The 15,080-nt window shown below is 55.5% G+C and overlaps 1 protein-coding gene and 1 long non-coding RNA gene across 3 annotated transcripts in view; one reads left to right on the top strand and one right to left on the bottom strand.

Annotated features, from left to right (window-relative positions):
• The window catches only part of IPPK (inositol-pentakisphosphate 2-kinase), a 400,388-nt gene that overhangs the window by 37,944 nt on the left and 347,364 nt on the right, over window positions 1-15,080 (bottom strand). Inside the window, exons 1-3 of one of the 2 annotated variants that reach the window (XM_082694308.1) lie at window positions 8,870-9,109; window positions 2,435-2,482; window positions 730-825 (exon numbers count right to left, since the gene is read on the bottom strand). The exons of the other annotated variant lie outside the window; for it this stretch is intronic. Coding sequence (XP_082550434.1) covers window positions 730-825; window positions 2,435-2,482; window positions 8,870-8,950 — 225 coding nt within the window. The 5' untranslated portion in view covers window positions 8,951-9,109. Of the gene's footprint in view, window positions 1-729; window positions 826-2,434; window positions 2,483-8,869; window positions 9,110-15,080 lie in introns of those variants that run through there. 2 annotated transcript variants of the gene reach the window in all.
• LOC309846202 lies at window positions 9,282-13,968 on the top strand. Its single transcript, XR_014301783.1, has 3 exons — window positions 9,282-9,630; window positions 12,245-12,463; window positions 13,767-13,968. It is a non-coding gene; the product is annotated as an uncharacterized lncRNA (long non-coding RNA).

Here is a 15,080-nt window from a genome sequence, read left to right as displayed (position 1 = left end):
ATCCCCCACGTACTGCGAAGCAGAGAAATGCCCTCTCAAGGAGAAAGCTGGCAGTCAGCATAGCTGCATTCGCTCAGGCACCATTCAGGCTGGTCGGAGACATGGGGCTCCCAGTGGGACAGCTGGGGACCTCACCAGGACAGCCCTGGGCACTCCCACCCCTTGTAGCCCCACACCACCCAGGCTGCCCCACAAGACCAGCAGGATGCTGTGGAAAGGACAGACACAACTCCAGGACAGGTCATCTCTCAGACCATGAGCTGGGGCAGCCAAGGCCAGGTCGTACGGACACTCGAAGCCCCTCGTGAGCCCACATCAGGAGCAGCTGAGGTCTCTGGCCAGCAGCCGGCACCGCCCTGCCAGCCCCACGGCAGACCCACCCTGCAAGAGGGTCCGCAGCCCCAATGGACCCCTAGTGGCAGAGGGCTCAGGGATGCCATCCAGATCCGCCCCCAGACCTCACCAAGCTGGAGCCCCCCCAGGACAGCAGGGTGGCGGGGGCCAGGGGTCCTAGCAGCTGCGGGGCTCAGGTGGTCTCTGAGCCTCCCGTTTCTCGGCTGGAAGACGGGTGTCCGACTACAGGCCCGGCGCCACCGTGTGGCCCCGGAGAGCAGCACTTGAACACAAGCGTCGTCAGGAAGCACTAAGGTCCAAACGATCGCCGAGACCTGGCATGACTGACACAGAAGATGCCTGTGAATTCAGACTCCGTAAATCACAGTCACTCACCCCACAGTGGACTGAGTTCTCCCCCAAAAACTCCTTCATGACATTTTTGCTGAAGTCCACTATGTTCTGTAGGTGCTGAAATACTTCTTCTGAGGTCTGTAAAAGAGAAGCATAGGGAGGCCTCTGACCAGGGGGCGGCTGGCACCGTGTGGGGCCACATGTCGCCGCCGCCTACGCACCAGATGCCCGGGCCTCGGGGGCAGGGGAGCCTCACCGCGGAGACGGCCAGGCCCGCCAGAGGGAATGTCGGCCCGCAGCCCCCGCCCTCCTCCCATCAGGACACGGCCCCTAACCAATGCCCCTTTGAAAATCTCTCCCGGCCCCAAATCACCAGGCATTCTGACTTGCATCCCCAGCAACCAAATGTAGAATATGTGCTTCCCAGTCAGAGGCTCTTAACCCACAGGCTATGAGATCTGGGGGAGAAAGGAAATCAGCCCTGAGCGCCTCCCTCTGGCCCAGGGCGGCAGGCTGAGGGTGGACGGCAGGACCCGGGGGGGACAGCAGGCCGTGGGCTCGCGGAACGTCGCGCTTAGAGCTGCCACCCACGCCCTGAAGCGCGCACAGACCGCAGCCTGCGTAGGACCAAGGCCCCACAGCAAACCCGGGGCGCTCCCGGGGCACCCACAGCCTGGCCACAGAGCTCCCAACAGAAAGCTCTTCCGTCGACAGAACGACCCCACGCGACCCCCCACCGCTCACGCGGCCGGTGGCACATGGTACCACTCGTAAAGTACAGACAAACTATTGCCTCAGAAGACGCCACCTCAGTAAATCTGAGCAGAAACGCTGACAGAGGCATCCAGAGAGCATGGCCTTTCCAGGCGCTGCAGACTGCTCGGCGGAAGGGGCGGTGTGAGCTGCCTGGAGAAGGTTCTAGCCTCCACTCGGATCCACCGGATCCCACAGGAACACAACACCCACAGGCCTCCAGAGGCCGCTAAGGCAGGAAACGCCCTCTCCCGCCGGGGGCCACCTTCCTCCATCCCACACCGTCCCCAGGCCTTCTCCCTCGGTCCCCTCGTCTCCTTCTGCGAGGCCCTTCATTTCCAAAGCCATTCACCCCGCCTGCCCCCCAGGCGAGGCCCCCCAACCCAGCGGACTCATCTCTCCCGCACCCCGCTGGGGACCCAACTGCCACCCACCCCTCACTCCCCAGCTACTGTGGGGCGGCACCCAGGGCCCCTGCCTCTCTTTTCAATCACCCCCAAACACACACCACAGCCACTTCCCACCTGGAGGGAGGCAGACTCTAGTGGGAGGCAGCTCGCTGAGCACGTCCACGGTGCTCTCTGCCTGGTGCCTCAGTGAACAGAAACCCCGCGCCCCACCAGCACCACCCGCTGGGACTTTGCCACCATCCGCCAGTAGCACCGACTCATTGTCACAGCTATGATCCCACAGATGGGGAAACGGAGCCAGCGGGTGGCAAAGCTGAGCCCTGGCCCTGGATGACCTGGCCACAAGCGGGGCTCCCTGCCTGCTCCTCGCTCAGAACCACAGACCCTCCCAAGGGACCTAAAGTGACCAGGAAGATCAAAACGCTGGCCCTACAGGGTTATGGACACCCCACTTTCTGTGCCCACTGCTGTGTCACATTTAAATTTCTATAATTAGCACTAATACTTCTGTAATGGGAAAAAAAAAAAAAAACCAAAGTTTCCTTATATAATTAATGACAGGGTGGCAAACCCACCAATCTTACCTTCTTCCTGCTTGGAGGGAACTTCAGGAAACGCAACACCACACAACGCTATTGGGAAGTAAAGCAAAGTCCAGTCAGTGCCCGCCCCAAGCCTGGGGACCACGGAGTGGCAGTGGGGAGCGGGGGCAGGCCTGGGTCCCAGGGCAACCAGGAAAACCAGACGCCTCTGGCCCAGCCAGCTCATCCCCAGTAATCAAACTCACAGAAATAACTACGGTACCCAGGAGCCCGCAGCTACCGCAGACGGGAGTGTGGTTCGTAATTCCCAGTAAAATGGAAACAAACCCCGGGGCCAACAGCGCGCTGGCTGGACACAGCAGGGTGCTGTCCACACCCCGGAGCGCAGGACACAGACGGACGTTCACAGACACTGAGCTGCAGTCGTCACGCACTGGTGAGTGAGGAAGTGCACAAACGGGGCTTTAAACACACCTGGACACGTGCATATGGGTACAGCTCCATTCGTGTCAAGTTCAAAAGCCGGTAAGAGAAAGCCCCGGGGACCACCCCACAGGTGGGTGGGACTGTCCCTGAGGAATGTTCTAGAAGGGGTTGGTCACAGCACTGCGCATCACGGGATCACCGGTCCCTGCACTCAGTGATAATCGAGCTACATATACACTTACGATCCAGGCACGTTTCTGTAGGTTTGCTACACTTGATTTTTAAAAGTTCATAGAATAAAAAGTTTTAAAGTATGTGTATACTCAGTTTATATGGAAAAGTCTGAAAGGATCCAACACCAGTGACAGCATCTCTAGGGAGCAACAACTGGGACAACTTCGTAACATCCGTCCAGCACAGAACGCCAGGGAAGTGGAGAGAAGGGGACAGGGTCGGGGAGGCCCTGCAGCCTGACGCAGGAGAGCGCCCAGGAGAGCGCCCAGGAGAGCGCCCAGGAGAGCGCCCAGGAGAGCGCCGCAGGCGCTCACGCCCTTGAGGACACAGAGAAGCTGGGATTTTCACAGGCAGAAAGAGTCAGTGAGTGGAAGTATGACACACACACACATTAAACTACCTCAAAGCCCACAGTGAAGGTCACAACTTGTCACTTACGAAAGGAACAGAAGTCCCAGGCTGGGGAGGGGGGCATCGCGTGCCAAACAGCCTGGGAGCCACACCTGTGACGCCCTGAGAAGCCACGGCCCTAACTGCGCAGCCACGTGAATGTCTGACCGTGCGGAGTGGGGACTCTGGCCGCCCAAGGGCTCTGCCGCCTTGAACAGGGGGCAAAGGATTTTCTACACGCTGATGCTTTGAGGTTGAGTGAAAAATCGGAAAACAAAAACGGGATTCCTGAGCACCCAATAAAGGCATAAAATGAGGGGCACCTGGGTGGCTCAGTTGGTTAAGCCTCTGCCTTCAGCTCAGGTCATGATCCCAGAGTCCTGGGATCGAGCCCCGCATCGGGCTCTCTGCTCAGTGGAGAACCTGCTTCCTCCTCTCTCTCTGCCTGCCTCTCTGCCTACTTGGGCTCTCTATCAAATAAATAAATAAAATCTTTTTTAAAAAAATAGCATAAAATGGAAGCAAGTACACCAAAGCACTGACAAAAATTATTTTCTCAGTGGGAAAATACTGGGTGCTTTTCACTACCTTCCCTCCAATATTCTGTATTTTCTGGAAGGAGACAGCAAGCAGTAATTAGCATCACAGGAGAATGAAAGAGCACAGAGAGCAACACACTAAGAGGGCCAGCTGCCCACAAGAAGCCCGAAGGAGGGAACCCGCAGGTGGAATCAAGGCACCAGGGCCTCCAGCACACACAGGGGGTGGAGGGGGAGGCCACCCCGCGCCCATGGGCCCCAGCAGGTGCACCATCTCAGGCCCAGGACACACCGGGAAGACCACAGGGCACTGGGGACCAGGCAACGTCCATGAGAAAGGGAGAGAAACACAAGAGAAAGGCTCACCCCTCAGGGTGCTGTCCCGGTGCCCGGGCTGGCTGCTCGTGAGGCCAAGCCACAGCCTAGTCCATCAGAATGCCAGTGACAGAACCCACGCCGGCAGTGTGGAGAGGGGACGAGGGCCGGGACAGGCGCTGGGTTGACAGTCCCATAGAGAAGCTGGTGGCGAGCCATGTCACAGAGGGCACCGCACTGGGCGCACTGGGACAGCCTGGGACCTACAGCGGGCAGGACACTCTCCTTCCCAAGCTCCGGCTGCCTGGTCTGCACCCACAGTGGCCACAGGACCAATGCGGTCATGGATTCAAGCAGGGGCCGGGGGTTGCGGGGTGGGGGCAGCAGTGGAGGAGTAACCCCGGCCAACATCTGGGGGCCAGACACCTGGGGGGTGGGGCAGAAGGGGCACTTGGGTGGTCCCTGAAAGGATGGAAAATCCGACAGCCAGAAGAAAAGGAGCTGTAAGACAGACCCCAACTGCATGGAGTGCGCGGCGCAGGTGTCCTAGAGAAGCACGAACAGGTCTGCAGGGAGCCTTCCGGGCCCGCAGACCCACCCAGACATACACACACACACACAGAGCGAGGCAGGGGAGCCCATGGTGCCGTCTGGTCCTTCCCCAGGACACACACAAGCCTTGTGGACCTTCCTGGTCGACAGGGCAAGTGCCGTCGGGACTGAGGAGGAAGCGCACAGTGGGCAGGGATGCCACCGAGCCACCTCGGGAGACCAGGCCCAGACAGGCAGAGCTCAAATAGCGGGAAGGCAGAGCTCAGCTCCCCAAGGTTAGGGCTGGAAATCACAAATCCTAGCATGTGACTACAGGTGATCCCGGGAATGATTACAGGCAGGGTCACGTGCAGAACTCTCTTGTGAGGCCTCCCGAGAATAAGTCACATCAGCTGTGTCGACCTGGACGCGCACCACGAAAAATTCCAAACAGAGAATGAACTATTTGTTTAAAAAAAAACAAAAACACTAGAAACAACAAAAAGTTAAGACTCTCTGAGCTAGATTCAGCAGAAAATTAAAGAAGGGAGTGGCCTAGGACTTGGGAATATGCCATATTCAAAAACAAAAAAAAAAACAAAACAAAGCCCAGAACAGAACAACCTTCCTCTGTCTGCAGCATCTCCGTCACACATGATCCACACACCAGGAATCCCGAAACCAGGATGGCAAGAGGAGTCCAACGGACCCTGACTGCTTGAACTTCGCATCTTCAGGACCCAGACAAACACCCAGGGTGTCAGAACAGTCGCAGAGGTAAAGGGTCCCACACACCCTCAGAAGCTTAGAAAGGCTGTAGAACCTGAAAGGCAGAAACGAGCTGCATCTCCTGAGCTTTTCCAGAAGATTCTTGTTGGCAGGTATTTCGTGTTCACCTGTCGACAGGGAGGAACGCATCCCTGGAGCTGGTGTGACAAGCCCCAGGAGAGGGGCCCTTGCTCCCACCACTTCAGAGATAAAGTGACAAGCCAGACTCGTGACCTTCCCAGGACAGGGCAGGGCCAAAGCCACCTGACGAGAAGGTGAGGAGGGCGAGTGCAGATGGAGAAGCAGAGAGAAAGCCCACGTGGCAGCACACGTGAGGGCAACTGCTGGGCTTGACCATAGCTCAGCGTGAGCCCAAGTGGGACAGGCCACAAGAAGAGCCACAGGGTCCTTGGGCCGCAGCGGTGGAGGACAGTGCACTCCCACGGGGGGGATGCCTTTGCCCAGGACCCCTCCATGGGGTGGGTTCCGGGAGTCCCCCTGCATACAGTGCCGGGCAGGCCACAGCCTCGGAGCAGCACAGAGGGTCTGTGCCAGGCCCAGGGCAGCAAAGGCAGGGCCTCCGCCGTGGCATGGAGGAGCCACCGGACAGCGGACGGCAGCCTGTCAGGAACTGACCGACCCTTGGGTCTTACATTGCCCACACAGGCCCCACAGTCCACAAGTTCTCAAAGCCTCCCAACCTGCTCGGCCGTGTTCCTTCGGTGCAGACCCTGGGCCTCGGGACCGGCTGCCTGAAGGCACCCCACGTCCTGATGCTGGAGAGGAGGAAAGATGGCTGTGGCACTTTTTAAGGACGCTCAGTTCTGAAAGTTGAGCTGAAAAGGGACAGTGTCCTGACCCGCAAGACCGCTGGCGAAGCCTCCCTCCCTCTTGGACTGAATGAGGTGGGTCTGGGGAGCAGGAGCACTTGTTCTCTCCCCCCGGCACAGCAGGGCCCGGACACGCTGCCTCCGGGGCTCTACCCTCCTTTCCACACCTCAAGGCCCACACAAAGCACGAAGGCCTCTCCATGTTCAAGAGGCAAGTCAGAGGGCGCCTGGGTGGTTCAGTGGGTTAAGCCGCTGCCTTCAGCTCAGGTCATGATCTCAGGGTCCTGGGATCAAGTCCCACATCGGGCTCTCTGCTCAGCAGGGAGCCTGCTTCCTCCTCTCTCTCTGCCTGCCTCTCTGCCTACTTGTGATCTCTGTCTGTCAAATAAATAAATAAAATCTTTAAAAAAAAAAAAAAAAAAAAAAAAAGAGGCAAGTCAGAAACTTCACTGGGTAGGGACGTTTCCTCACAAGACCACTTGCGACAAGGAGCTAACGCCAACCAGGCTGGAATGAGCACAGCCAAACAGATTTCGACTTAAAATAAGCATGAAGAGCACAGATCCTGGGTAGTCTGATGACGGAGTGGAAAAGGGAAAGGACACAGAAGCCCTAAGAGAAAGGGCAGAGCTGTGGGGGAGGGGCTGGGCTGTGGGGGAGGGGTGGGGGGCAAGGGACGGTAATTATGGCCACCCTAGAGGCCTCCCAGCTTCCAGCCTCATGTTCTCTTACTTCGAGTCTGTGCCTTGCTCCTCCATCTGACACCCTTGCAACTTGGCAATTAGCCCCCCACTCGAAAGGAAGCCTTAGCCTTACGTGACATGAAGACCCACTACCCAGCCTACTACGGAACTGAGCACGAGCATTTCTTCTATGAAAGGGTTCAGGGGGGGGCGCCTGGGTGGCTCAGTGGGTTAAGCCGCTGCCTTCGGCTCGGGTCATGATCTCAGGGTCCTGGGATCGAGCCCCGCGTCGGGCTCTCTGCTCAGCAGGGAGCCTGCTTCCCTCTCTCTCTCTCTGCCTGCCTCTCCGACTACTTGTGATTTCTCTGTGTCAAATAAATAAATAAAATCTTTAAAAAAAAAAAAAAAAGGAAAAAAAAGGTTCAGGGGTCACAACAGTAACCCAACACCCCAAGGGACCTGTGCTGGAATATCCCGTGCCCCGCCGCACCCTCAAACAGCACAGCGCCCAGCAGACGGTGCAAAGAAGGGCTCTAGGTGAAGCGCTGCCCATTATTCATCTGGAGATCCTGACTGAAGCCTGCGCGTTCTTCAGCTGCCTGACTGTGCTAATGGGAAACAAAATGCAAAGGCAGATCACAGGGGCCACCTGGGTGACTGCAGCTTCCCCTGCCACTGACCCCACACAGCCTGCGCAGAAACCACAGAGCAGGGGGCCACCCGGTAGGAGCTGCGGCGCTTAAGTCCAAAAGGAATGAAAGTGTTCACTTGCCCAGCACCTGCTCACCTAACCTTCTAGTGAGTCCACAATGGGCATTTTGTTCCTCGTTCCACTTTATGAATCCAGAAAGTGCGCCTGGGCCAGGCAGTGGTAGAACTGGGATGGCACCCAGCTGTGTGACTCCAACTCCCCAGCTCTTAACCCCTTGGTGACACCCAGGGCTCCTCCTCTGCCCACCACATTCCAGCCTAGTTGTATCAGCAAAACGTCAGAGGTTTGGGGCTTTACAGGAATCCACATGCTTCTCTTCCTGGATTCACTCCCCTGCGAGTCCTTATTGCACTTTCTGAAACTCCAGCCCCTCACTGAATTAAGAAAGAGAAACCCTTTAAATTCTTAAAGACTCTGAACAAGAACACCTGCACAAATCATTATTAGCAACAGCTGCAGGAGCACAGCAATTCCGTGGGTCTTGGACGATACACTCCCTTGGCGCAGGGAGATACCAGCACCCCCCCAACTTCGCTGCTTCCTCCAGCTCCCTGGACCCCCATGCGGACCCCGGGTACCCCCAGGGCGGCCTCTCGGCGCAGCCTCCGCCCCATCGCGGCTGGTCAATCGGACATGGCACCGCGTGCGGCGCGGTGGGGGTGCTGGGGGGACGCAGCCCTGACGTGGGTTACTCTGGGCGAGTGGTGGCACCGACCTGGGGGGGGGTGGCACCGACCTGGGGGGGGGGGGTGACACTGGGGGGACGAGGAACTTACCCGAGGGAACGCGGATACGCGGGATGCGGAACTACCCGGGGCGGGGGAGGGGGTGCGGGAGAACCGATCCGCCGGGAGAGGGGTGCCAGCGGGTCGTGGAACAGACCCTTGGGGCGGGGGAGTATTGCTGGGGGTACTCGGAACTAGCCGGGACAGGGCAGGGGGCACCAGGGGGTCGCGGAATAGACCCTGGAGGGAGTGTTGCTGGGGGATCGCGGAGCTCCCCGGGGGCAGGGTGAGGGCCCAGGACTGCGCCGACCTTCCGCCGCTCACCTGCGCGTGGGCCACCACCAGGCTCTTGTTGCCCTCACCGTGATACCTCCATTCATTCTCGTCCATCTTTCCCTCGTCCATCCCCCGGTGCGGCCCTGGCGCCTCTCGCGGCCGCGAGGTGAGGGCCGCCCGTCCGCCTGGGCACCCGCCGCAGCCGTCGGGGGAGGAGCGCCTGTCAGCCACGGCCTCAGCTCGACCCTGCCGCCCCGACTGCCAGGATCCGGCCGCCGGAAGCCACGCCCCCGGGAGCTGCCATGGCTGAGTCGGGCAACTTCCGGGTTTGTGCCCGCTTCTCCTCCATTGATCGCTGCGGCGGATGGTCAGGAGGCCATCTTGGGTGCTGGCGCGGTGACTCACTTCCGGAGCGCGGATTTGAGAACCGGAAACGAGGTTTCCGGTCCTGGCGCCGGAAGTGAGGCAAGCGGGAGCAGCCGGCGGCTGGTCGGCGCCCAGTGCTGGCCTGGCGGAGATAGAGATCCGGCGGGCGGGGAGAAGGAAAGGGGGTAGCTGGGCGGCCCCGCAAGTCGGGGAAGGGGTGGCCAGGCAGGCCGGGGGTTACGGTGGTCTGCGAGCCTCGGACCCCTCAGTCGTGGAAGCCCCGCAAGGCGTTGGCGTCTCTGAGCCCCCGCTTCCTTTTCTGTATGAAGTAGGATGTGCCTCATCTCGCACGGGGTTATTAGTATCACCTCGTGCTTGCTACGTGGCGCAGAACCTCCCCAGCAGTCCCATGAGGTGGAAGCATTGTCCTCCGCACTTCACAGGTGTGGAAGCGCGGCCCCGGACCAGTGGGTTTCCTGGAGCCTTTAGCGGGAGGCTGGGGGTCAGTGGCCAGCCCCTCCTCCCGGCACCCGCGATGCCGTCCTCTAGAGCTGCAGCCAAGTTCAGTTAGATGAGCGGCCCCCAAACTCTCCGTCCCAGGACCTCAGAAAGCTTTTGCTAGCGTTGTATGTGTCGATGTTTACGGTATTGTAAGTGTGAAATTTAAGAGTACTTTAAGATTTAAAAATCAGGGGCGCCTGGGTGGCTCAGCGGGTTAAAGCCTCTGCCTTCGGCCCAGGTCATGATCCCAGGACCCTGGGATCGAGCCCCGCATCGGGCTCTCTGCTCAGTGCAGAGCCTGCTTCTCTCTCTCTCTCTCTGCCTGCCTCTCTGCCTACTTGTGTTCTCTGTCAAATAAATAAATAAAATCTTAAAAAAAAAAAACATTTAAAAATCAACATTATGCTTTTGGGGTGCCTGGGTGGCTCAGTCGGTTGAACATCTTAGCTCTTGATTTCGGCTCAGTTCACGGTGTCGGTGTGGGATTGAGCTCCGCCCTGGGCTCTGCACTCAGCAGGGAGCCTGCTTCTCTCCCTCCCCCCCCCCCCCCCCCCGCTCCTGCGCGCAGGCGCACGAACTCTCACTCTCTCTAAATGGATAGGTTTGTACAAATATATAAATATTACACATTTGGGAAAAATATTTCCCAAAAATATAGAGAAGAATGGTAACTGTTTTACATTTTTGCAAATCTCCCTAAAGTTTGGATTCATAGAAGGTAGTAGGAGTCTCACATCACCTTCTGCGTTCAATCTGTTGGAATATATAGCTTTGAAGTATGCCAGGAAAACCCAGCTTCAGATCTATGGTTCAACATAGAAAGAGTTACAGACGGAACTTTGAAAACTGCTTAGAGCACCACTGGGCACCTGGCAAGGCCTCGGGAACAGTAATGAAATGAAGCCAGTCAGTCGGCAAAACAAGCCCATAGTGTTGAGGACTGGCCCAGATAGAAGGCAGCTGGGGCCTGGGGTGGGTAGCGCTCCCCAGGGATGGTTGAAAAGCAGGGGAGGAACAGCCCACTCATAGGAGGTAAATAGTCCCGAAGTGGGGGAGGGAGACACACACTCTCAGGAGAAAGCCTCCGCACACTCTGACAAGGCCTGAGAACCCTAAACATGTCTGAGATTGAGTTTCTCAGCATCTCTGAACAGAGAATTAGTATCATGTTAAGACATTTCCCTAAGGAACCCTCCAGTGCTAAAAATGTTCTCTGTCTGGGTTTCTTTTTTCAAGGAGCATTTTATCACACTGTTCAGAAGTACTAGCAAATGGTGATGATAAAAAGATTACATCTTGGTTTCATGGTTGCTTTTAAATTCTCCACAGATGGGGGCACCTGGGTGGCTCAGTGGGTTAAGCCACTGCCTTCGGCTCAGGTCATGATCTCAGGATCCGGGATCGAGTCCCACATCGGGCTCTCTGCTCAGCAGGGAGCCTGCTTCCCTTCCTCTCTGCCTACTTGTGATCTCTCTCTCTCTCTCTCTGTCAAATAAATAAGTAAATCTTTTTTTTTTTAGATTTTATTTATTTATTTGACAGAGAGAAATCACAAGTAGATGGAGAGGCAGGCAGAGAGAGAGAGAGAGGGAAGCAGGCTCCCTGCCGAGCAGAGAGCCCGATGCGGGACTCGATCCCAGGACCCCGAGATCATGACCTGAGCCGAAGGCAGCAGCGGCTTAACCACTGAGCCACCCAGGAGCCCAAATAAGTAAATCTTTAAAAGAATAAAAAAATAAATTCTCCACAGATGTACCTGGTGGATGGGGCCCACCCTACCCCCCCCCCATCCCCAGCTTGGTACATCGCTGACTGCAGGCAGAGCCAGGTGCTTTGAAAGCATCATGTTAACAACATGGAGGAGAATGGAACCATCTGGAGGCCAGAAGGGAAAAAGGAAAGGCTAGAAAAGACACGAGCATTAGGAGAAGTACCTCTTCCTCTATTCAGCCCATGTAGTCTGACTTAAATTAACATCATGCCTAGTCTCCAGGCTGGCTTGTGATCTCAGCCTGGGTGCAACCGAGAACTATATTCTCAAGGAATTACATCAAGCCAGGCTGCAGACATGATCCAGGTCCATCCAGTGGAGCTCGCTCCTTCGGCTTGCTTGAAGTGATCATGGGGAGAGTCACCCTCCGCTGGGTGACTAAGAAGCTGGGAGATCAGGGTGTGCTGCCAACAGGGGTCCAGACATCTCTGACGGCAGCAAACAGCTGGGAAGTGGTGAGGACAGGAACACCTGCTGAGCCCAAGGATCAAGTCTTACTCAGCTGCTCTCAGGTTTCTGATGCAGCAAATTCCATCTTTTGCTAAAATAATTTGAGCTGAGTTCCTTTCACTCACAACCTGAAGAGTCCGATGTGATAACAAGGTACACTGGGGTGGACCAGTCACCTCGGGTAGTGAGGAAGTGAAGCCAAGACCAAAAGGCGAAGGTTAGCAGGGCCTCCTGCGCAAGGCCCGGGTCCCTGGGTGCTTTCTGAGCTGCCATCTAGGGCCAACCGCACTGCCAGCACGACTAATCACGGCCTTCTCCTTTTGTGTTTAAAAAAGACGAATGGAGAAGAGCGGAAGGAAGAAAGGTGAGGTGGGACACTCACCTTCCAGCCACACTGAGCAGCCATCCAGAAACGAGGTGGCCGGATACTGGGAAGTAAGGGCCAGCAATGAGTACTTCCCGTTGCTCTTCCGATGTGTGTCTGGGCTCCTCACTGCACAGCTTACATCTGAAGGACGTGCGCAGCGATGTGTGTCACCTACTGTGACCACCTGGTATGAAGGCACTTCACCCCTGGCATTTCCCTCCAAAACCTATAACCCCCATCAATCATGAGAAAAGTGAGGGACATTCGACCAGGATTCCTCAGACTGTATGGGACACGGGAGACATGGACAGACCAGAGTCGCTTAAGGAGACAATCCCCCTAAATGCAATGTGGGATCTGAAAAGGATGTTGGTGGAGAAAGTGGTAAACTCCCCCAAAAATCTGGAGTTTAGTTGGTAGTCATGGATCGATGTTCATTTCTTCGTCCTGGGAAACAAACCTCATATGTTAACACGGTGGGGAGCTGGGGGAAAGGCATATGGCACTATGTCACATGTTTGCATAAACCCAAAATAAGGAGTTTACTTACAAAAAAAGAATTCATTTTTCAGCTTCTTTCATAAATACATCATTAAGTATGTATTTTAAAATATATATCATATCAAACTGGCAAAATAAAAGTAATCTTGACACCGTTTGCGTGGATGGCGGGGAGGGACAGACAGGACACACACTGCTGGGGGAGAAGGATCTGCACTGTTGGAGCCCCAAATAGAGCCACATCAGTAAAAGTAGTTGCTGCTAGTCCTCTTTGACCCATCATTTCCATGCCCACAAATTACCCTACAAAACCCCCAATACACACAGGGTATTTGTACAAGCAGCGGTGTTGGACAGGGCTTGGTTCCCAACATGGGCACCTTGAGACAGCCTCAGGCTGCACTGACCCGCCCCAGCACGAGACTGGGAGCAACGCTCTGCAGCCAGGTTCTATTTTTTTTTTTAAGATTTTTTTTTATTTATTTATCAGAGAGAGAGAGGGGGAGAGAGTGAGCACAGGCAGACAGAATGGTAGGCAGAGGCAGAGGGAGAAGCAGGCTCCCCGCTGAGCAAGGAGCCCGATGTGGGACTCGATCCCAGGACGCTGGGATCATGACCTGAGCCGAAGGCAGCTGCTTAACCAACTGAGCCACCCAGGCGTCCCTCTGCAACCGTGTCCTAACAAGTTTCCTGGGCGACTCTTGGGCACTGAATTACGGCATACTCAAAAGGCACACAGTCAGTCAGAAAACGAGTCACACTTGTACTGACGTGAGCACTGTTCAAAGTCTGCGGTTGTGAAGCAAACGTGTGGGCGTGGGTGTAAATGCAAACTAGAGAGGATCCAAGTTATCCCGTCTGGAAGGAGGAGAGAGGGAGAAACAAGAGAAATAATGTCACTTTCTTCATATATTGTTGATTGAATGTATTCATGAAACACTTCTACAATAAAAATTTAAGGTTTTGTTTTCTCATTATTTACTTGACAGAGAGAGCTTGCACAAGCAGAGGAAAAGAAAGAGAAGCAGACTCCCCGTGGAGCTGGGAGCCCGACGTGGGGCTCCATCCCAGGACCCCGGGATCCGGACCTGAGCCAAAGACACGCTTAACTGACTGAGCCACCCAGGTGCCTGTTGCTTTTTTTCTTTTTAAGATTTTATTTTTTTTATTATTTACAATAAAAATTTTAACAAATACATTCTCAGTACTTATTTTTTTAACTGAGGTAGAACGATCACTGTGTATGCAAGTGAAAGATGCCCGTGTATGCTGTTAAATACAGGAATAAATGTGTTCGAATAGGAAAGAACATAAAAAAAATATGTGCCTTATTGTGCACTGCGGTTTTCTTTGGGGATCAGACCATGGTGAGGTGCCCTGCATTTTACTATAACATTTGAATTTGGCACGAAAGGCATGAGTTACCTTCGTAATTGGAGCGGGGAGGGGAGAGAAAAGTCTTGCATGAGGTGGCCTTGGGGTGCTCAGGTACAGGAAACTGGGCAACTGGAAACGAACTCCTAGCTACGCGGGTCCCCTGAACCCACCAGGGGCAAGGTCCTGCTCTCCCGAGCCGATCCCACCGACTCCAACACGCCCTAACTGCATAATGAGTTGGGGGGCCTTTGAGGGCACACAGCCCCTTCCCATTCAAAGAGAGGGTGAGGCTGAGCATGCTGTCACCTGCGCTGCTCACGTTCCCAGGGCCTGGTCCAGCGCAGCTGCTCCCCACCTGCCTTCTGCTCACCTCCCTCTCCAGCTCTCATGCTCTAGGATAATCCAAGCAAAGGGGTGACCTTCCTGAAGGAGGCCATTATTACCATCTCTGACCTAGACAACACAGTAAAGGACCAGCCAACAAGAACAGGATCAGTGACTTTATCTACATAAAAAAATTAAAACCTAGAGGCACCTGGGTGGCTGAGGTGCTTAGGCAACTGCCTTCAGCTCAGGTCATGATCCCAGAGTCCCAGGATCGAGTCCCACCTCAGGCTCCGGGCACAAGGAATCTGCTTCTCCCTCTGACCCTCTCCCCTCCCATGATCTCTCTCTCTCTCTCTCAAGTAAACAAATCTTTAAAAAAATTAAAACCTGGAGATGCCCCGCAGCAGTCAAAGTCAGAGAGAAAGTAGATGGTGGCTGCCAGGGCCGAGGGAGGACGGGCAGCTCGTGTTTAATGGGGACACGGTTCAGTTTGGAAGATGCAAGTGGTCTGCAGGGGGCTGGTGTGATGGTTGGACAATGTGAATGTACGTAATGCCACTGAATTTAAAAATTATTAAAAGGGTAAATTTTAGGTTACA

Source organism: Mustela nivalis, assembly GCF_964662115.1.
Source record: "Mustela nivalis genome assembly, chromosome: 13".
NCBI lineage: Eukaryota > Metazoa > Chordata > Mammalia > Carnivora > Mustelidae > Mustela > Mustela nivalis.
The sequence above is the reverse complement of the archived record's forward strand: the minus strand, read 5'-3'. Positions and strand labels throughout refer to the sequence as shown.